At 37.9% G+C, this 21,603-nt stretch overlaps 4 protein-coding genes across 9 annotated transcripts; 2 read left to right on the top strand and 2 right to left on the bottom strand.

The window, feature by feature from the left end:
- Nucleotides 1-75: 75 nt before the first annotated feature.
- Nucleotides 76-6,288, bottom strand: LOC111318904 (uncharacterized). 4 transcript variants are annotated; one of them, XM_022921754.2, is made up of 7 exons: nt 5,517-6,288; nt 3,995-5,141; nt 2,536-3,107; nt 2,025-2,168; nt 1,696-1,860; nt 1,293-1,341; nt 76-827 (listed from the first exon to the last, which is right to left on the bottom strand). In XM_022921754.2, exons 1-7 carry the CDS (start codon nt 5,559-5,561, stop codon nt 727-729), a joined length of 2,223 nt encoding a protein of 740 aa, XP_022777489.1. In that variant the 5' UTR covers nt 5,562-6,288; the 3' UTR covers nt 76-726. The 4 variants fall into 4 exon arrangements, with proteins under 4 accessions (XP_022777489.1, XP_022777490.2, XP_022777488.2 ...); XM_022921755.2 differs by lacking the exon at nt 5,517-6,288 and adding an exon at nt 5,429-5,485 and having other exon boundaries at nt 1,249-1,341; XM_022921753.2 differs by lacking the exon at nt 5,517-6,288 and adding an exon at nt 5,429-5,485.
- On the top strand, nt 5,809-13,035 carry LOC111318907 (uncharacterized). Its single transcript, XM_022921759.2, has 7 exons — nt 5,809-5,896; nt 6,319-6,799; nt 7,697-7,824; nt 8,046-8,246; nt 8,391-8,555; nt 9,172-9,216; nt 9,708-13,035. The coding sequence occupies exons 1-6, from the start codon at nt 5,861-5,863 to the stop codon at nt 9,196-9,198; spliced, it is 1,038 nt and encodes a 345-aa protein (XP_022777494.1). The 5' UTR covers nt 5,809-5,860; the 3' UTR covers nt 9,199-9,216; nt 9,708-13,035.
- Nucleotides 6,944-21,576, bottom strand: LOC111336430 (ferredoxin-fold anticodon-binding domain-containing protein 1). Of its 3 annotated transcripts, XM_088732717.1 has the most exons (5): nt 20,989-21,576; nt 20,390-20,549; nt 19,008-19,962; nt 9,114-9,213; nt 6,944-8,483 (listed from the first exon to the last, which is right to left on the bottom strand). In XM_088732717.1, the coding sequence occupies exons 1-4, from the start codon at nt 21,473-21,475 to the stop codon at nt 9,151-9,153; spliced, it is 1,665 nt and encodes a 554-aa protein (XP_088588843.1). In that variant the 5' UTR covers nt 21,476-21,576; the 3' UTR covers nt 6,944-8,483; nt 9,114-9,150. The 3 variants fall into 3 exon arrangements, with proteins under 3 accessions (XP_088588843.1, XP_088588842.1, XP_088588841.1); XM_088732716.1 differs by having other exon boundaries at nt 6,944-9,213; XM_088732715.1 differs by lacking the exons at nt 6,944-8,483; nt 9,114-9,213 and adding an exon at nt 16,433-17,066.
- On the top strand, nt 13,904-15,744 carry LOC148724013 (uncharacterized). The gene has a single exon (XM_088732718.1). It carries the CDS (start codon nt 14,514-14,516, stop codon nt 15,708-15,710), a length of 1,197 nt encoding a protein of 398 aa, XP_088588844.1. The 5' UTR covers nt 13,904-14,513; the 3' UTR covers nt 15,711-15,744.
- Nucleotides 21,577-21,603: the final 27 nt, after the last annotated feature.

Below are 21,603 nucleotides of genomic sequence, written 5' to 3'. Positions count from 1 at the left end.
CATTTGCTCACCACACGCTTGTCGTGCACTCCGTTTTAGAGAATAGATCAGAATAGACAAAACAAATTACATGACTTCTCATTGTGGATGAATACTTTTTATTATCGTTGCTCTCGCCATTCAGCACATTACTTTATCACATCTGGCTTTTCACAGGGAACACTACTTTGTGTTTATAATAATACATTAGTTATACAGGTGAGCGCTACTACTTTGCTAAAATTCAATAGTTTAAGGTATATAACCTCTGATATCCTTTATACAGGCCTTAATAATCCATATCCTCTACAGTTTTGATGAAATCTTCTGCTAATGAAATAAAAGATTTCAGTTAGAGAAACTTAGTGAAAGTTTCATCTGCCGGCGAGGGGGTTTCAGATCTTAAAATCTCCTAACACACCCTTTTATCGTTAAACTATTCATTTTCCGATTTTCAATAACTTTTCCTTTATCTAAGTTTGAAGTTTTTATTTAGTTTATCAAATTAGAACAAACATATACTCAATGTAACACGTCCAGTTCATGAGGGCTAGAGTTCACGTATTGAAACTCATCATTTATGATGACTATCGGGTTCAGTATCAAGTTTGCAATTGAATAATGCAGTCCGTGATGTCCTATTCTTTTCCCTTTCCACTATTTGCATCAGTGATATCTGCCATATTCCCTGAAGGCTAAAGTTCACGTATTGGAGCCCACCATTGCTAATGACTATCGGGTTCAGTGTCAAGTTTGCAACTGAATAATGCAGTCTGTGATGTCTCGTTCTTTTCCCATTCCACCGTTTGCAACAGTGATATCTGCCATATTTGTGACTTGATTTCCTTCTGAAAGAAGAAAGTAATGACATGGCCAACTTACCTAAGACTTTCTGCATCAATTAAACCAATATTATAATCTTTTCTCTCGGAAACAAATTCCCTGGAATGAAAAGTTAATTCCCCTCGGGCACATAACTCTCTGCACATGAAGTCGTTTTCTATTCAAAAAGAATAATATACCACTATTGAGGTGGCGGTGGCTATCTCAGTAAAATAAAGAAATAATTTGGCCCAAAAAAATGGTTTTAACTCATTTATTCCTGCAATGACTACAATATTTTTAGGATTAAATTCTGTGTGCGTTGCTTGGAAGTGAATAACAAAGGAAACCTGCAGTATGAGTGGCCAATCAGAGCGCACCTTCAACGCTATGTGCTGTTTTAGTATATAATAATTATTGATACTTTAAAACTCAATGATGCTTAACTGGCTTTCATCTATTTCACCCCTCAATATGTACAGAGAGCTCACCATTCACAGCATTTGGAAACGAGCTCTGATTTGCACAACAGAATGGATCCTACAATAAAACAAATAAAGAATTAAAGCTTTTTTTTCTTGTCGTATCTCTAGATTCAAAAGATCAGAAAAACCTTCTGATGCTAATCTTACACTGCTGGTGAACTCTCAATGGTGTTGTTCATTAACTTTGACAATTTTCATCAAACCATTTACGCCTTTATGTTAAAATTATTAGTTTCTGGTCCTAAACACCCAATATGATCCCAGCAAGGAAAAAAAGTTGTAAAAATAAATGATCAGATCCAAATTTAAAAACACTAAAATGAAGTCCACTGAGTTTCTCGCAAATTTACACCTTGAAATTTAAAATCATTTTGTGCTATAAAATTTACCATCTAAAATGTACATGTACCTCCTTGATAGCAGTGCGTGCATACATGAAAGTCTGAGAGGATGCCTGAGTCAAAACAATAATGGAAAAGAAGCTGCTTTTCTTTTTAGTGGATGCAGAGCTAAATACCAGGTTGCATCTGGGAGTTGTACAGAAAGAGTTCTTGACTGATGCATAGCTGATTTTCTAGATAAAGGAGAATAAAGTGTAAATGTTCTCAAAATCACCAAGAGATACCACCACCCTCAAAGACAAGAAAAAATAAATAAATAAGTGCAAAAATTTTAAGATCTTAAATAATCCTTTAAATGTCCCTCTTTTGTATGAAACTTGCAAAGTCTGCAAAATACCGTTGGGCAACCATTCTCCAGCTTCCAGCCATCACTATCCTTGATGACAATTTCTACATCTTCTTCGCGAGTAACAGTAAAATCAAAAGAATCCACTGATGAAATGAGTTTTCCACCTTCCTTTTTCTCCCTTCTCAAAAGATTCTGTGGGGTTAAGTCAAACCAGTTTTATCAGATTTCTTACTTGCATAAAAATATCTATCAAACTTTTAAAAAATGGGTAACCATGATTGGAAGTTTGGTACTTTCCATGAACTAGACCAGCAAAAATTTAAAATCAGAATTAGATCCTAACCAAGACTTCAATTATGTACGAAAAGCTTCTTAGAACTTGGAAACACGTCACTGGGTTTAAAACACCAACCCTCTAATTATTCATGATTTTTTTCTTAATTAAATTTTTTTTTAACCCAAAAATATCTTTTTGTCTAATTGATATCGAATGACTTGAATTATTGCTCAATGAAAGGGGAGGATTTTCAATTTACACTTGTTATTCCCAAGAGCTTACCTCAAATGACCACTCACAATCATCAAAGCAATACAGCCTCACAACAAGGTCTTCTCCAACTCTGGTGTCACTACAGAATGCCATGACCTTCATTCTTTTGAATACTGGTAAGGACTGTTCTTTGCAGTGTCCAACCACTGCAAATGTTGCAAAATGATCTGTCTCAAAGCTAACATGATTGCTTTTGGGGAGGAATTCTTCAATTCCACTACCCTTCACATAACTTAAAACTACCCATTTGCCGTTTTTCAACTCCTTCAAAACGACTTTCCATTTATTAGAAGATAGCACCATGTTTGCGCCATGCGGTATCTGAAGCTCAAGGGGTCCTGTCAACTTACTCTTTGAGATACAGGTAAGTTGAATTGCTGGACTGAGTGGAAATTCATCATCCTCAAGTAATCCAGGTAAACCTAGCTCATCTGATGTAGCATGCAACACCAAATCACTTGGCACGTGTTTCAGGGTAGACTTACTACTGTCAAGAACAACAGCCTCAACCCCTGTCTTTTCAAACACCACATGACCTTGGCCATGTCGTTTTGGATACTCCCACTCCACTCTCTTACTACCTAGGAAATGGATTCAAACATTATTATTAAAACTGGTTACCAAAACTTCATATGTACACTGTAATAACAACTTGAGGGCTGTGCATGGTTATTATAAGTACACATCATATCACCAGACTTCATATAATTATAAAGAACCAGTCTCGATCAAAAGCAAATAAAAAAAATACAAAACAAAAAATTAGTTACAAGAGGCAACTTATCCTCTCGTGATAATAAACGCTTTTATTGTCCAACTACACTTAGACGAGTACAAATAACGCCATAGACGAGTACAAATATCACGCGGTATTTGTGCTCGTCTATTGTAGAGTACCGGTTAAACAGGTTTTCTCGCATCGCGCAAGCGAAGAATTTGATTGTAGTCACGATATAAAAAAAGTGGCGGACAATTGGAATCACATTTCCGACGACGAAGAGTCAGAGTGGCTGGTAAATATAAATCCAAGTTTATTAGATGAATCGAACAAAGAAAAACAGCTTGACGACCAGAAAATTTCTTCATTCAATGAAGAAAACAGAAACAGCAACACAACGCGCCAATTCCGTTCCGCTTCGCATACCTCTGTCACGCACTCCTCGTAAATAAATATCCGCGAAATTCGCCCGCACTGAAATAACAGTTTGGTGTGTTGGATAATAAATCACTTATTAGACGTTTTGTTGTGTAGTATCGCTGAGTATTTTTACTCGTTATTCGTATTTTGACTCGCCCTTCGGGCTCGTCAAAATACGGCACAACTCGTAAAAATACTCAGCGATACTACACAACAAAACGTCTAATAAGATATATGTAATAACAATTTTCTGGCACGAGTGTTGAGCCGAAGTACTTGAGATATAAAGCAATGCATTACAAAGGGGAAATAATCATTTATTGAGCTTGCCTGAAGGTGTGGATTGAGTAGTTTCTGCACTTTCAGGAAGGTCCTTCTTTCCCATTGGCAAACCACGTTTTGTTTCAAGTTTGTTGAGAAATGGGCATTGATGCTCACTGTCCAACATTGGCCTTCTTTTTGTAATGTGAAACAAAACCAGGGCAAAGCCTAGGCCAATTAAAGTGGCTGTGAAAGTATCAAGTTTGACATATTCCACCAGAGAGCCTCCATGTTGTTCAGTGTGCAACTTACCAGACTGTCTATTCAGAACAAAGGGTGAATAAAAAAGGTGAAGTCCAAGCCCACTGAAAGTCTCTGCAAACGTCCTTGCCTCTTTGATACAGTCAATAAAACTCTTGCTATCACTATGCCTACAACACCAGAAGCACTCTTCACACGTATTTGACTGGGCATTAAGATAAAAACCTAATTTGCACTCACCGCATATGGTATCAGATTTGGTAGAGCAGTTTTCAACAGTGTTTTGGCCTAATGCACAATTTGTACAAGACTGCAAAATACCATGTTGATTCACAAATTTTTTCCCTACAATTGGAAGTTCACACTTAGGTATTGCGCCATCAGTTACAACACTTCCGCATGGTTTGGTAAGACCAAATTCGTCTGAACAAAGAGGACAGGGTAAACAGATCTGTTCGCCATCATTCTTCACAACTGTAATCTCATCGTACCAGCACTTTGCCGAACAAGGTTTTTTCTTACGATACCTACATGCTTGCGCGCGAGGCATTCCTTGCTTGAGACACTGTGGAACAATTACATCCAAATCACCTGGGCAACATCCTGAGCAAGGAAAGCATTTGGACAAGGTTTGGTTTTGGTAATACCCCTCTGGGCAAGGCTTGCATCTACAACGAGTATCTGAGGTTTCAGTACAGGCTGTTACCATGATTTCATTTGGACCACAAGTTACACAGGGCTTACAGCTCTCAGAGGAGTGGGAATCAGAATAATAACCTGGGTTACAAGTCCGGCATTCAACAGAGGCACTGTATGGTATCTTGTTACCGCATGGAATCGTAATACCCAACCCTGGGGGGCATTTTAAGCAATCCAAACAAACGAAGCTACCATTTGGGGTCTCTAATGCATGTTGATTGTGTCTGCACACATGAACAGAATGCAATTCCCTGACCTGAAAATGAGAATGAAAAAGTACATTAAAAATGAAGACGTACATTAAAGCTTCACTTCCTTCGTTTTGTTGCAACAAATAAACTTCGTACAGTTGAAAACAGATTATAACATATACCTCGTGCCAAAGTGAATCATATCAAAATTAGCGTTAACAACTTTGATAGTTGGGTTTCGTGGGACCTCGAGTTGAGATATTCATGAAATATGGCATATTTTCCCGAATAATTTGAATCAGACTGAAACGTTTCTACTCGAGTTGAGATCAAGTCAATGTGTCTCCCTTACATGTTTCGATGCTCTCCAGTCATATGACATACACCCTAACATGTTCCGACGCTTTTCAGTCATACGACAAAACATTCATCGACCTTACCAGGAGAAAGATGAAAACGTTATGCCTCAAAAGATGAATTCCCATTTCCCTGAGTTTGATGGTGGTTAAAAAGCAGAGTTTCGAGGGAAGAAGAAACGAAACCCGGAAACGTTTCAAAAGTTTCGTTTGAACCCACTCCCACCCAGTAGGCCGTGGTATATCTACTTTCGCTTTACAAAGGGGGTTTTCCCTTCCTTTGTTTCAGTTGATTTTCGACCAATGTCTTTCGCGCAGTCCACAGCCAAAAGCCAATTAAAAGTCCCCACTATATACGGCGTAAGAAGGATCAAAATTATGACGAAACAGCCTCATTCTGTGTTTGTGAAGGAACACAAAGGACGAAAATGAATGCGGAAGAGATCCAAAATGCTTCGGCAATTGTAGGTGTTTTAATCATTATTGTGCATCATATTATTCCGAGGGAAGTTCTCTTTCCAACCAGTGAAGAGTTTATGATCAAAATTGCACAAATCGAGCAGTTTCTCAAAAACCGGTCAAGGTTACAAAATATGCCAACTTTCACTTTCGTTGAGCTATCGACTTGTCGAAGTGTTTCGACGGAGAGATGCCTTGCTATTCTTTTTACGAAAGCTGCCTCGTTAGCAAATTATAGCAGGATCTAGGTCATTACTTATACAAGCGTTATTAGGTGTTAAAAAGGTGCCTTCATAGCCTTAAATTTCATGAAGTAACTTGTGTGTCGAAAGCGAAAGTGCAGTGAAAGCACGTAACATTCCATGGGCATCTCAGTTTAAAATCATGCAGGAAGAGAAAATAAATAGATAATTTAATTTCTCTTTAGAGAAATAATGAAGACACAAATGTTGCAAATGGAATCTCCAGTGAAGCAAATGAAGGTTCCGAGGGAGAACTGGTGGTGATTACTGAAGAAAGTGACCATGATCCTAATGGTGGTTTGGCTGAATCATCTTCCACTGGACGATCATTAAACGCGCCATTTCAGGATAGCGCTTTAACTTGTGTTTGCAACCGTGGCAACCGCGCTTTCGCTTATGGAAGAACTGAGAGATGTTCTTTATGCGGAAAGTATGTTGATGTAAAAATTCCTAAGAATGGAGAAATTTCAGACAGGGTTTCGGATGAAGAATCCGCCACTTCTTCAGCAAATAACCTTCATTTGACCCTTGCAAGAGGGATGCAATCGGTACCAGAAACCCACGAGACATTTCACGAAGTTCCAGCGGCTTCAACAACAAACAGCGCGAATATAGATACAAGCGCTGGAGGTCCCGTGATCCAAAGCGGAAACGTTCCAGTAGAAGGTAAGTACCTTGTTTGTACCTAGCGTTCAACTTTTCACGTTTGAAATATCGAATCCTGCTTTACTAAACTCCTAAAGAAAGTTTGGATTGATTTTCGCAATGAATCAAAATATTTCATACCTACCAATGAAAGCGCAGACAAACATTTTCAAAAATTCTCCTAAATTATCTCTTGTATTAAAATAATTCAATAATTCCTTGCATGAATATATATACTAGTAAAGTAAAAATTAATTTTCGTTCAAAACATATTTACAATTTAGAATATTATCCTTGCTTTGAGAATTCTGACTGTGATTGAAGACAAAAGTTTGAACATCTACATAAGTTAAAAGTTAGTTCTGTAAAAGAATTCTTGAGGTATTCACAGAAGGCAATGCAACACTTCTTCCTTTTTTGGCAGTTGCAGTTTATCAAATTCCGAAGCCCATAAAAGTGCTAAAACTACTTTTCTCAACACTCGTCAATCGGACACTTTCAAATTTTTTTGTCTTAAGAAACCACGATCAACTATACAAATCTAAACTTTATTCAGAAGTGCGCACACAAACACTGCAAGCATGTTAATTTAGAAATATCGATAGAAAAAGTATGAAAGAGTGGCTCTAACTTGAACGTTTATTACGTTCCCAAATTTTTAGTTGTTAAACCGTGTATTCTATGCCCATGATCCTCCTGATAATTGGTGCCTATGGGGACATCAGTAAAGTTGCAATTCGGCTACTGCAGCTAGTGCAACTGTAGTTGAAATTTCAATTACTGTTTAAGTTGTTATAACTTCTGTTGATGTTGTTGCTGTCACGTTTTCCATTTCCTCAACTCTCCGGATGAGCATAGTGGAAGGGGAACACCTGGCCGATATTATGATTTTACCTTGCTTCATCATTTCACTTGCAGGTTTCTCAGACTCATCAATACTACTCCCATGCCCACCACAGCAATTTCAACTCTTCGTTTTAAGAGAAGATCCTCCATCTTTAAATGAAATGACCATTTCAGTATACTGTATGGAACAATCAAAGCAGGTACAGCAAACTGTTACCAATATTGTAGCTTAGAACCAAGCTAACAAATGCTAACGGACTTTATCTCTTCCTTTTTCCCATTAGCTCAATGAAATACAGCCACCCTACTCTCAAACTTCGAAAAGTCATGCCGGCGTGATTCAAATTTAAACCGCATTGACACAGCTCCGTTTGTTTTTTTAACTTTCTTTTTGTTTTGGTTTTTTCTCTCTCCAACTTAGGGCAATGTGGGTTTGATGATACAGCAGCTACAACGCAACCGAGACTCCAGCTTTCAAGCTGTTTCATGTGGCGAGGAATACTCCTCCCAAAGAGAACATAAACATTTCCACTCTCTGAACATCGAAAATGATCTACAAATAAGATTTGAGTTGCCAAGAGAGGGAAACTTTAGACTGCGGTTGGAGCAGGAAATCACCCAGGTGTGTCGGTTTAATACGAAAACGACTAGGTGATTCATAAAACAACTTGAATGAGAATTTTGAACAAAAATATGCTTCCAACTCCATGGAATGGCTTTTTTTTCGTCTGTTGATGATGTATTCTTCTTCACTCACTTTAAACAGGTTCCACTGGCTCGCATAATGTCCTTAAACCACAACAGAATCCTTAGCTCAATTGCTCGAGTACATGTAGAGCCTCTCGGTGAACCTGGAGAACTGTTGGAGGAACATTTAAGAATGACGCTGGAGCATGGGACAACCTCTCAAAGGCTGTTAATACCAATATGGGTCAGTGCCTTCCTTTTCTGGTAACAGTAACTAAAATCAACTCAGTTGACAACATTCCCTTGCCGACAACTATGCTAGCCTCATGATTTTCAAATTCAGCAATGCTTTTATAAGCGAACACATTTTGATTTGATCTATATTTGGTCTTGGTCACCAACTACGGTACCTTCCATATCATTTTGAACGCTGTGGTGCAACGTATTTCCTTGAATAAGCGCCGACGCTCTAATAAGCGCCCTCCCCCATATAAGGGCCTACTCACTGAGCCATAATGTCAGACAACCGCCCCCTCATTCCACACGTTGGTAAATAGTAAGGATAGAAGGTAATCCTGTTTCTCTTGCCACATTATTTACAACTATTTATGTCCTATTGCTACGCTAACTTAATGAGTGCCTCCTCTTCACAATATGTACCCCTCCTTTTCTTTGAAGTAAACTTTAAATAAGCACCTGGGCGCTTATTCGGAGACTTATAATAACAACCAATTCAAAGGTTATGAGGAACAGAATAATTAAGATCATCAAACCAACTTAACATCTCGCTCTCTATACTTACATTTAGGCGGAGCAAAGAACACATACTCCTATTGATTTTATTCTTGCCTTACTTTCAGTCTGCCAGACCATCTGACTCCAGATAAAAAAGTTTCCTGCATCTGGTAAGTAAAAGTGAAGATTCAGCAACACTCAAAATACTTCGATATATACCACAAAAATATTGTAACAATAACCCTTGAACAGTTTCAATGGTAACTCTTGGTTGATTTCATCTATTGGTGCCTTTTCAGCAACACTTAAAAATACTGCGACGAAAATACTGTAGCAGTAACCCTTAAACAGTTTTAATGATAACTCTTGGTTGATTTCATCTATTGGTGCCTTTTCTGCAACACTTAAAATACTGCGACAAAAATACTGTAACAATAACCCTTAAACAGTTTTTAATGGTAACTCTTGGTTGATTTCATCTATTGGTGCCTTTTCAGCAACACTTAAAATACTGCGACAAAAATACTGTAGCAATAATCCTTAAACAGTTTTAATGGTAACTCTTGGTTGATTTAATCTATTAGTGCCTTTTGGGTAATTGTCATGATTCTGTTAAGTTTAACTACAAAGTATGGTTTGATTTTGATTTTTTCCCATTTAGCTATTGTTGGAGGATTGCCTGTGAACACCAAAGTCAACAGTAGACACCACCAATAATGCTTTGACTAGTTTTAGATAATTAATACTCGCTCTGTTGTAAAGTTCACAGGTAAAAGGAGCTACGTCACAGTACATGAATCTCTATAATTACTCTTCAGTCAACTTTTAGTATGGAAATCGTAGACAGGATTCGTAACAGACATCGCAACAGTCTCTAGACAACATGATTTGAAACAAACTCAGCTTAAGAGGTCAACAGGCCAATACGAGATACCACTACTTTATTTCAGTTAGTTTTTTGAGTATGTCTGGACTATTTTCAGTTTTTTTCTTATTTTCTGTGACCTCTCTCCTTCCTTTTCATCTAACTTTTTCGCTTTTAGTCTGTTACATTTGACTGTTTTCTCAACAAAGAAAACGGCTCATCACAGCAAAAAAACTCGAAAGCAATGTGACGTAGCACCTTAACAGAGGTCAAAAGACTAACAAAGGGTAGAATAATGTCTTGCATGATTACCGAAAAAAGGCAAACCAAACAAAAAAAATGTAGAAAACAGAAGTGTCTTTTTTCTTTAGGCCCGATCGTAGAACACACACACACACAAAAATTGATTTAAGATTTCTTCTCACCTTATCTGCAAGAGTGAGAGTAAAACAGTCCATATCTTTGTTCACCTTGGGAAATTGAGTGACAAAAGCAACAGTTCAGCTTTCAAATGAAAGATTTTTTCGGAAAAAAGGCCCAAGTGACTTCTGATGAACTGGTGCAATGGGGTTCTGGTTGCATTACGTATGCACACGAAATAATCGACTGAAGACGTTGATTGAAAACAAGAATTCATAGGGACCTTTTCCAAAGATCTCTGCGATGATTGTCAGGGTAAAATCGCTAGGCTACATGAAAGCAAAGCAATTCCCGAGAGCAATCAACAAGTTTTCGAAAGAGTAACACTGTGTTAGAAAATCTAAATTTGCCTTTTTGAGAATTCCAAACTGCCCCCTTTAAGGTGGACTAGATTTGACCAAAACCTAGGATATATCAGTATGGAATTCTCAAAAGGGACATAAAGGTGGCTGATAACAATCTATCACAGATCTTTAAAAAAATTGAATATGACACCACCACCCAAAATAGGATTTGTGAAATAAACGGTAAAGCACTTTTGTATCAGGGAAGTAGTCACTATCATTTTTATGACAAAACAGCTTACCCAAAACATATCACAATTTGCTAACAGTGGTGAGTAAAGGAAACCTAAAGAAAAGTTTTCCCAGACGGACCACAATGATTAACCCAAAATAGAAGTACATGTAGCATGAACTGAAGAGTGGGTGGTGGTGTCATGAAATCTGATAATCAAAAGATCTGCGGATTGTTGCAGCCAACATAGAGCCTGGTGTAACCTAAGCAATATTATCACCACTAACTAGCAGTGACTATATTGCTTTGACTACACTAGGCTTAGAGCTGTCAGTATAATAAGCCTTCACTTAAATGTACAAACTGGTTTAACTGTTATAAGATTATTGTTCTATAGATTTAATTACCACAACAATACTGTAATCCCTTTCTTTGTTTAGTATATATTTATCATAATTGTTAAGTTTGGCTTTTAGGTCTGACAGCTGCATAAATTCATGACATTCTTCCTTGACCTTGACAATATGAACACTTCTTATCAAGCCATTCTCTAATTCACGTTTAGTCTAGATTCAAAAATTTGCTTTTGTATGCTTTATCAGACTAGATTACAGTCCCTTGTAATTGGCCCTGTTAAGCCTCATAGTTTTGCAAACTTTGTCAATCCTTGCCAAAAAATTACTTAGAAGTAAGGTTATGAACAGGCCCTGGATGAATGTCATGTATTTGTGTCACTTGTACATAGTTTGTTTACAATGTATATAATATGCATGGTTTACTCACACTCAGAAAATCAAGAACATCTGAAATATAACCAAATTTCTCAATGTGCTCTAACAAGTCAGATATATTTCAGTCAGAAAGCAAGTGAAAACGAGAGAACCACACGTTAATTACTGCTCCACCTTATAATTAACATATCCCACCCAAAACAAGAAATATTTTCGGTGTTCATTATTTTCTGAATATGATAGTAACCATTAGACAGCCAGGTCTGAGCAAGACCAAGTAATTGTAACAATTCTGTATCTAAGCTTATATGCTGACCTTGAAGACGATCATTTTTGTGTCAAGTGGGAATGTGATTTTGATCTATCTTTTGGCTTGATCATTTAAAGGCATGTTAACTTTATTTCATAGCGCAATTTTTTTTCACAGGTCGGCATGTAATTTACATCTCAGGTCAGCATATTTTATACTATATAATTGTTTGGTATTTACAAGTGAACAATAGACATGTTTTGATTATTCTTATCTTAAGTCATTAAGAGAAAATAAGTAATTAACACTTTCCTTCCTTCTTCAGACTTGGCTGTTGTATATAAAACTAAGGGAAATGACAGGGTCACATGAGATTGCAAATTTATCTTCTTTCTTTGATGATGTCTCTCATTTGTTTCTATCACTCAAGAAAATAGTAGTTTGCATTCCCAAGTAGCCAATATCCCACAGGTATTGATGAATTAGCTTACTGTGACAATGAGTTTTAAATATCTGGGTTGATGTCACTTCTCTGGCTTAGCTTCATTCATTGAAAAGAAAGCAAACACAAAAAATACATAGACACACATTTCATTTTTCAATACCATTTAGCAGTAACAGGAGAAATCCAAGAAGTTCATCAATATATGTGCGATGTTAATTTCCTTGTAAAAAAATTACTGTAAGGTTTTAGTATAGTAAATGAAGGGTATGCACACAATAGGAATGTATTGATAAACTCTGCTGTGAAAGTACCTGGCTCTTTCAATTTTTCTGCCCTTTTCAATACATGCAAACTATAGAGTTGGAGATGATAACTGCATATGTTTCATGTTGCCAACTATCATGATGCAGACTTCTTGGTGGACAGGTGTGTCATCATGCTGCACACAAAAGGTCATTTCCTGAGAAAGGATGGGATAAAGGGCAGACTTTTTAAATTCTAGTCAGCAGCCTGAATGAAATTGTAAGTCTTGTTCTGAGCCTTAAAGTTTGCATGTTATTGAAAAGTGCAGGAATCAAAACAACAAAAGATCCTCAAGCATGATTGGTTATCAATCAACCCCTGCCTTGACTGGCTACAACCAATTCCAAGTCATGTGTATTGTGTTTATTCCATTTATTGTTAACAAATAATCAAACCTATAAAAATGTATCTTAACATTAGTGAGAATAAATTGCTGTTGTCAGCATACTGGAAGTGAAAGTGTAGAGACAGAGATGGTAATAGAGATGGTAAGAAGACAATAACTTTTATTTATTACACGACTCGGGCAGTCAGACGGCCAATAACTAAAATCAACCAATCAAAATGCTCTATTGCCGGTCAATATTCTCACAGTATTGGACCAGGCACTGTCCCGAATGATACCACACTTGTGTCTCTTTTAACTTCAGTCATATAATAAATCTCTTATTAACCAAGCTTGCTCAGGACCATACTGGAAGAATATCGGCCCTCGGTCTTTTTTGGACAGACCTCGCTGTGCTCGGTCCGTACTGCCAAGACCTCAGGCCAATATTCTCCCAGTACGGCCCTCGCACTTGGTTAATAAGAAATATGAACAACCTCAAAATGCATTTCAGGTGCACTGTTATTATACATCATCATATATACTTTCTCATGTCAAGAGAGAACATTTTTATGATTTGAGACATGATGTTTTTGTACTTGTTTCCCACCTACAAGAATGACAGAATATACACCCTATGCATAACGAGAAGAGACTGGGAGCGATAAACGTGAACACGAGGTTAGTTGGGCCTTGTTAGCTCGTGTTAAAAATATGGCCGCTCATGACTCTGTAAGTAGCCGTCTTTCTCAGATTCTTACGGAGGAAGATATCTCAGGAGCATCGCTTCAAGGAAGAAATCCGACTGCTCTAAAATCAGATGAACTTCGTTTTTGGTTCAAATGTCGTGGCGATCCAGCAAAGGGGTTAAAAACAAAAGCACAATTGGCGAAAAGGCAAGTACAGTATTTGTCTGTCGTGCGTGATACTTCTTAGAATTAAACAGATTTTAATATCGTACAAGAAGATCAAAGGATTTTAGGAATTACTTTTCTAAATGAAATGTTGATGAAATGATTAATAGTTTTTCAACTTTTCATTTTAAAGAGTTCTTGAATATGTTGCGTCTGGTCGTGATAAAGATGTTGTGGATCCCGATAAAAATCTGTTATACACGCGTCGGAAGGAGAGACAAGAACAACTCGCTCAAAGTGATGCGATGCCTGAGGAAAGAACTGTTAAATTTCCATCAGCTGGATGGTCTACAAATTTGCAACGCATGCCATTATTCACAAGGGCAGAGATGGATTTACATATTTCTAAATCTGGAAAAAACTTGGACAAAAATAAACAGAACCATGCGGTTCCAACAAGCATGAAAAAAGCAAAAACATTTCTTGTTGATGAATATCTGAAGGACTTAACTTGCGCAAGTGACGACCATTATTTCTTTTTTAAATGCTTGTGTTACCATAGTTTCAAAAAAATTGAGCCACCCCATAAATTACAAGTTTCACTTTGTTTAGTAACTGGAGCTGTTAAATATGCCTCATGTACATGTGTAGCAGGAACTGTTGGTTTTTGCAATCATGTGCTGGCTGTTATGATGAAACTCTGTAAGTTCAGCTAGTATTGTTGTCAAGATATCAAGGACTTGGAAAATGACTCTGATATGACACAAGCTAAGGCATGCACTTCAAGTTTACAACTATGGCACAGGCCTGTAAGAGGGGATAAAATCAAGCCCCAACCTGTCATGGAACTTGAGGTAAAAAAGGTGAATTTAGACGCAGAATATAACCCTGATAGTGGAGTAAGGTGCTTGTTGTATGAAGCTAAGAAAAATTTGGGTACACAGGCATCTGATGAGGCTTTGTTAAAAGACAAACTTCAAAAGATCAACCCTAAGTTTGCCCTGTCTCAAATTATGCCTACTGGTTGTACCAACTTACAGGAAACAAAATTTGGAAAATGTCCAAGTGGCTCCTATGCAAGTTACCAGTTACAGTTCACAGAGTGTAATTTTCAAGTTTTCTGTAATACTGACTCAATGCCAAGAGTGGACTGTCATAATGAACAAAATGCTATTTCTGTATACCCTCCATTTCCTTTGCAACAATCTGACCCATATGAAAAGCCAGATGATTTAAGAAGCAGCCAGGAAGCACTCCTGGGACATTTGATTGTTGATGAGGTAAAGCTTAATACCATCGACAAGAAAACAATTGAACAAGTAGCATCAGAAGAATGGCAGGCAGAAAGAAAATTTCGGTATACAGCATCTAATTTCCACACAATTGTAAAAAGGCAAAGGAATCATGACACTCTAGTAAACAATTTGCTTCATCCCCAACCATTTACTACCAAACAAACTGCACATGGGAAAACCTACGAGCCTGTAGCCTTAAAGGAGTATAAAAAATATATGTTTTCAACAAGGAAACCAGTTTCAGTGTTCAAAAGTGGTCTTGTTGTCAGTATCGCCCCTCCCTTTTTAGCAGCATCACCAGATGGCAAGGTCATTGACCGAGGCTGTAGCAAGCCTTTTGGGTTGGTAGAGGTTAAATGTCCTTACACAAAATTTCATGTTAGTCCCTTACAAGCATGTGCAGATGAAAGTTTCTTCGCAGAAAATGTAAATGGAAAGCCAAGGCTGAAAAGGGGGCATCAGTACTACTTCCAGATACAGAGTCAACTAGGTATTACAGGAGCAAGTTGGTGTGACTTTGTTATCTATACTAACAAAGGCATAAGTATAGAGAGGATCATAATTGATCCTCAATTCTGGGAAGTATTGAATGAAGACCTAAAGAAAAGCTATTTTGAACATTTTATAGCACCAGCCTCTGTAGAGTTCAGTAACCATTAGAAGGGTTAACTACCACAATCTAATCTTGTCATGAGTAAAGAGAACTGTGTCTCATACCTAACTGGATATGTTTAAACCAACATGGTCTGCATAATAAGATAGCTTTGAGGATAAAGCTTTTGTAAGTTTAGTACCTCTTTATTATTTGATTTTAAGATCTTTGGAACTACATGTAAAACTTACATCTTAAAGTGTTTGGGACTGAAAGCAAGCGAATCACATCCTTAGTTTTAGTTGGTTTAGAAAATAGTTAACCTGAGAGATATCATCAAGTTTACATTTATTAAATTGACTGAAGTTCTGTAGTGTACCTCAGAGCTCTGTCAAACTCAGTGTTAAGCGGAAATGAGAGGGTCCTGAATGTTACATAAAAAGGCACAGACACTCCACATTTGGTTTAACCAAGTCCTCGGGCTTAAAATGACGAGAACAGATCTTCGTGTGTTCGCTGACTGTAAACTCTTTTCCTTCGTCTTGACGAATGGCATGGAGCCAACGCTTTTTGAGGATAGTGTCGTCCGGAAATTTAAAGTAAGAAATTTTCTCTCCACTTTCGGTTCTGTACTTCTTTTTGGTACAGTTTGGCACGCAACAGTTTTGCGGCATTTTCAAAAACTGGCGCTCTTCACATCAGGCCGCCATTTTTATTTACTTGGCCCAACTAGCCTCGTTTTCAAGTTAAACGCTCCCAGTCTCTTTTCGTTCTGCATAGGGTGTATAATACAATCACAATTGTACGATGTCAACAGATCTTCCCAGGTAAACCGCAATTATAGCCATGGTCCAAGAAGTATGAAAAAAAATCCAGGTTTTAACAGGGATTGAACTAAAGCCTACTGAGTAATCACAATGTACAGAATAGTGCTAAAACGTAACAATATGAGTTCTATAAACACTTCCACTTACATGTAAAGGTATCTAGTTACACTAACAAAATTGCCGAAATTGTCCAAAATGATCAAAAGACAAGCTGGTCAGCAAAGTTAAAATCTACATGGACACAAATAATTACAATACCACTATAAACCTGAATACCTATTTGAGTGGAAAGTCACAATCCAAAAGCTTTCTTCTTAACAGGTTCTGCATTTTTACAGTCTCAATATGAGTCAATGGTCTGTCACATGAGCTGTACACCATACGGTAATTGTAACTCACTTTGTCTTGTTCTGTATCATGATAGCGTTCAACAAACCAAACATCACAAACACTTCCTTGAGTGGTTTCATAAATATCCTGAAAGAACTGTTGTTCTGTCATTTGCTCTGTTATCCAGAAACTTATGTCATGAATGTATGATGGAGGAAAAAGACTGAATGGAACAAACTCTTTACCAAAGTTGGGAAACTCATCAACCTAAAGCAGTGGTGAGGGACACTTCTTCAAACTTAAAACAGTCATGCATTACTCTACTAATGAATAAAGGCTGATAGTTTCTAAAAAAACTGTTTGGGGCTGGGTCGGTGGGGGTAACGAAATAATTTGGATATATCAACAAAGTTGAATTGGTAAATTCGCCACAGTAATGATTACAAAAGCTGACGTTTTGAGCGTTAGCCCTTCGTCAGAGCCAATAGAGATTTTAATTTACCTAATCATTCTAAGCAACATATGGCAATCTGTGGTCTTTCCTTACACTTAGGTAGCACGGAAAGCTGTAAAACTCTTGAACAAAAGCTCATCTTTCAAACCGGCAGTCTAAATCCCACAGGGATCAGCAAATGCTTTTCATTCCACTAATTTATTCGTGTTTTTCTCGTTGCCATGTTCCCACCAATAACGTAGCTCCATTTTCTGCCTTTAAAAGCACACACAACCCACAATTCCTCTATTTGCTCTGACGAAGGGCTAATGCTCGAAACGTCAGCTTTTGTAATCGTTACAGTGGCCAATTTACCAATTCAACTTTGTTGATATATCCAAATTATTACTCTACTAACTTTGCTTGCAGCAAAAGAAAAGTAAAATTGTTGTATGAGAAATTTATCTCCTACAAGTAAGAACATTGCAAATGGATAACAAAGACGAGAAAAATGCTTCTAAAAATATGGACTGCAAGAAAAACAAGTCACCATGCACACATACGGCAAACTACACATAAACATTGCCACATCTGTGAAACATATCATGAACATCATGAACCAATGCTTTCAATAAGATTTGAAATAGGTGGCTACCTCGGTACAACACCCGCCGGAAAGAGACTTGATTGCGACTTAGCGTGGTGACTGTGACTTGAGCGCGGTGAAATATACCCGGCGATTCACAACAGAATACCCGCAGGAGCTCCGGCGGGTGCCGGGTCTTATTGAAAGCACTGTGAACCACCTAATGAGTCAAACAATGAACCCAATGGCAAGATCACAGATATTTTAGCAGCTAAAGCATCAGACTGTAAACAGAGAAACAAAACTAGGGAAAAAGAGCACCATCAGCGACAGTACTGGCTGCAGGAATAACAGCACCTACAGATACGACTGACAAAGTATTCTCCTCGCATTTTATTCTATTGCCAGTAGGTCCAGTCCACTTATGGTCAAACTCTACCTGACAAAATGACCTACATGATTGTACTTAATTAAGAGTTCCCAAGGATAAGCCCAAAAAAAAAACGAATTATTTTCTTTCTCAAAAGAAAATACGTTGATTTTTCGATGACCGCCTCCCAGTTAGCTCAATGGATAGAGTGCTGGACTGTTGTGTGGGAGGTCAGTGGTTCAAGCCCCAACCGGACCAACACTCAAGGTCTTAAAATAATTGAGAAGAATATGCTACCTTTACCTTAAATGGTTAGATATTCTAGTCTTCTTGGATAGGGACAAATAAATGGAGGTCCTGTCTCCTGCAGGGTTAGGGGTAGGAGACGTTAATTTCCCACACACGAGATTACTGTGTGATGGATGTCCTCCCCTGGGGTGGGATGGGTTGGAATTATTTAGAGGGCCACAAGATCATCAGTTTAACTACTGCCATGTGCTACCCTCTTGAAATAAAGTCTATTCTATTCTATTCTAATGAAAAACATTTTACTTCTGACTTCCTCTGAAAGTGAAACACAGAAGTGGCCAAATGGCTGATTGAATTTAGTGTAACAAATCATGACAAAAGCCATCATTCATAACCACAACATATCATATGCTAGCCTGCAAGCAAAAGGTACATAGAACTGTCACCTACACAAGCTCCCATTATATTTGAACATGCAGTCCATAACATATCTGACTAATAATCATATGGAATCTCTGCAGAGTAATTAAATTTACACAATTTGTTGTATTAATTAAAAAGAACCCTTACCTCTTGGCTTAAAAACTGTTCTTGAAACCTTGGATCTTTAGACCAAAGAAGTCTTATGTCAGGAATGTTACACAAAGCTAAAGCCAAGTTATCAATACTAACTTCCACCAACCAACCACAACAAACTTTTGGAGACTTGCTGACATCTAAAATACCACAAGATACAAGCAGCATGTCTTTATGATATAGTTTAGTCAATGTCAAGGGTTGTATAAGGTTATTGATGCATAGTTGTGGAGAGTTATCATGCCCTAAATAGTGCTTTTCCATCCTGCAATAAATACACTTCTTTGGATCATCTTGGTTTCTACAATGACATCCAATGCCTGTGCCAGATGCACACCTGACATGTTGAAATCTTGTTTGTACCCCATTTTTTAACTGGCTTGTCTCTGACTCTGCTGAACTTGATTTAGTAAGGGAATTTTTCTGTGTCACACCTCGACAACCACTCTCCCTTTTTAAGTCTTTGACAGAAGAACAAATATCTTCAATAAACACTTCTAGCACACTGTTCACATCACTTTGAAGTTTTGAAGATGTTATAGGTTCTGTGAAAGTCTGCACTGCTACCATTTTGTGGCTGACAGGGTGTGTTTGAGACGATGGAGGGAGACAGAAATCAATTTCAGTGCCACTTAACACAAAGGAACAACATTCTTCTTGAAGCTTTGTGATGACTCTGGTTGTAAATGACATCTCAGAGTCTTTGAAAGCCATCCTTGTTGCTTTTTCTTTGACATTCAATTTCCTTGCCTCCTCACTTAAATTACTTACATCATCTGGTTGGCAGCAATCTTGTGCGGACCAAATAGTCATGTCAAAAATATTGTAACTTCCAAAGAATTTTCTGAGTTTATTGACCAAATTACAAACGGGATTGTTAAGAAAAGTGATGAGGCCATCCACAGCATAAAGACTGTCCAGAATGCTACTGTAATTTGAGATGAAAGACCTAGATGTAGGTAAATCAAAAGTATATCAATAAAATGTACAGATGAAAATTTATTTCCAAGACATTCTGAAGTCTAAATTTTTTTCAAATCAAGAGATTGGATAACTCTAGAACTATAACTGACACTATCAGATATGTGGATAGTTAACTAAACATTAGAGAGGAAAAAGGCACCAGTAAATGTACTGTATTTCACTTAAAGCTACAAAATCTAACTGACAATTAGAATTGTGTCTACAGTAGCATGTAACTTGCATTTATTGCTAAATGATTGAGTTTATTGATTGAGTTTATTGATTGAGCACAAATCAACCTTTGATTTGGCCGATAATAATGACACTCATAAACAAAGCTGTAGTTAAAGAATGACCTCTTCAGTGAGGTAATAAGATGCATAGATTGGTAATAGTATTATGACTGAGCTTACTGCAGGTCTGGAATTGGTTCCAGGGGCACTCCATGGACAAACACATGAGTGAGCCCATTTATGGTATGAAAACCTTTGCCAAGCTGTCCACGAAAGCCTGCACTTCTGTAAGCAGTATACTCTTCACTTTTGAATGGATACACAGCATTTAAAATAAGACCTGACCATGAATAAACAAAATAATACAGATTAAATTGTAGATACATGCATTGGAAAAATCACTGGTTTGAGGCATTAGCACAGGATCAAAAGGTCTTGGCGTATGCAGTTTCCAGTGTTGATGGTAACCGCATAATGTAGGGCAACCAACTTGAACAGTTATGGTGCCTCTCCCACTCATATGGGAAAACTGTCCAGGAAAACTGAAAAAGTGTTGAAGAACCTGTGAACCACTACCTTCCCAACCAGGATTACAATTGTGTCTTCCAGCTTTGTGATAGAGAAAATTTCGATTTGCAAGACGAAGTAACTTTGCTGGAGGAGAAAGCCTGCCGAACAATCGCTTTAGATCGGCAACAGATGCCTTTCACCAGCTGGTTAAGCCCCAGTTGGTCGAAAAGAACAATTTAACAAAAAACATCAACCTAAAAAATACCAACCAGCCTTTGCAGCTCGGCAAACAACCTGCCACGAGTTTCCAAGCTCTCTTCTTGGATTATCTAAGGGTGTTCCCCCCTGTCCCTGACAGAGGCTTACACAGATATCTCCTTCGAACCGTTCCACGTGGTGCGCTGCGCTTGCAAAGAACCGCTCCAACAGATCTCTCGATTTGGCGATGTTTGATTTTCCGCCGGTGTGCGGAAAATTAAAGATCACCCGATCAAACTTTCTAGAACCAAATTTCCGACGAAGATCTGTTGCATCTACCTCATGTAAGATCTCGATGTTTTCAAACGCGGACAGTTTCTCGATGTTTTCCAGTGCGAACTCGTTACTCGCCAAGGCTGTGCGCGAGTCGAACGATGTCGCAACGATTTTAACAGATGTCTTTGATAACGCTGACGCTAAACAAACCGTGAATGAAAAGTTACCATCTCCGACGACTAGCACACTATCAGTATACGATTTTGGGTCAAGTAACGCCATGGCAGTTAATAAATCGGAACTAAAACACGTTGAAATCTGAAGTTGAAATGTACGTTATCTTCTGCGCCATCGAAGTTGGTTCACCTACAATGTGGTTTAAGACTCACCAAATTAGACCCAGCCTGATA

Source organism: Stylophora pistillata, chromosome 9 (assembly GCF_964205215.1).
Source record: "Stylophora pistillata chromosome 9, jaStyPist1.2, whole genome shotgun sequence".
NCBI lineage: Eukaryota > Metazoa > Cnidaria > Anthozoa > Scleractinia > Pocilloporidae > Stylophora > Stylophora pistillata.
This window is presented reverse-complemented; position numbering and strand designations above follow the sequence as displayed.

Excerpts from the sequence above, each read along its gene's own strand:
- LOC111318904 (XM_022921754.2), bottom strand. The coding sequence starts at position 5,561 with ATGGGAATTCATCTTTTGAGGCATAACGTTTTCATCTTTCTCCTG. Across the intron at positions 3,108-3,994 it reads TACTCAATCCACACCTTCAG|GTAGTAAGAGAGTGGAGTGG; the intron begins GCAAGCTCAATA and ends TCCATTTCCTAG. Across the intron at positions 1,342-1,695 it reads CACGCACTGCTATCAAGGAG|GATCCATTCTGTTGTGCAAA; the intron begins GTACATGTACAT and ends GTTTTATTGTAG.
- LOC148724013 (XM_088732718.1), top strand. The coding sequence starts at position 14,514 with ATGACACAAGCTAAGGCATGCACTTCAAGTTTACAACTATGGCACAGG.
- LOC111318907 (XM_022921759.2), top strand. The coding sequence starts at position 5,861 with ATGAATGCGGAAGAGATCCAAAATGCTTCGGCAATT. Across the intron at positions 7,825-8,045 it reads GTATGGAACAATCAAAGCAG|GGCAATGTGGGTTTGATGAT; the intron begins GTACAGCAAACT and ends TCTCCAACTTAG. Across the intron at positions 8,556-9,171 it reads GGCTGTTAATACCAATATGG|TCTGCCAGACCATCTGACTC; the intron begins GTCAGTGCCTTC and ends CCTTACTTTCAG.
- LOC111336430 (XM_088732715.1), bottom strand. The coding sequence starts at position 21,475 with ATGGCGTTACTTGACCCAAAATCGTATACTGATAGTGTGCTAGTCGTC. Across the intron at positions 19,963-20,389 it reads GAACCAATTCCAGACCTGCA|GTCTTTCATCTCAAATTACA; the intron begins GTAAGCTCAGTC and ends ACCTACATCTAG. Across the intron at positions 17,067-19,007 it reads AACAGTTTTTAAGCCAAGAG|GTTGATGAGTTTCCCAACTT; the intron begins GTAAGGGTTCTT and ends CCACTGCTTTAG.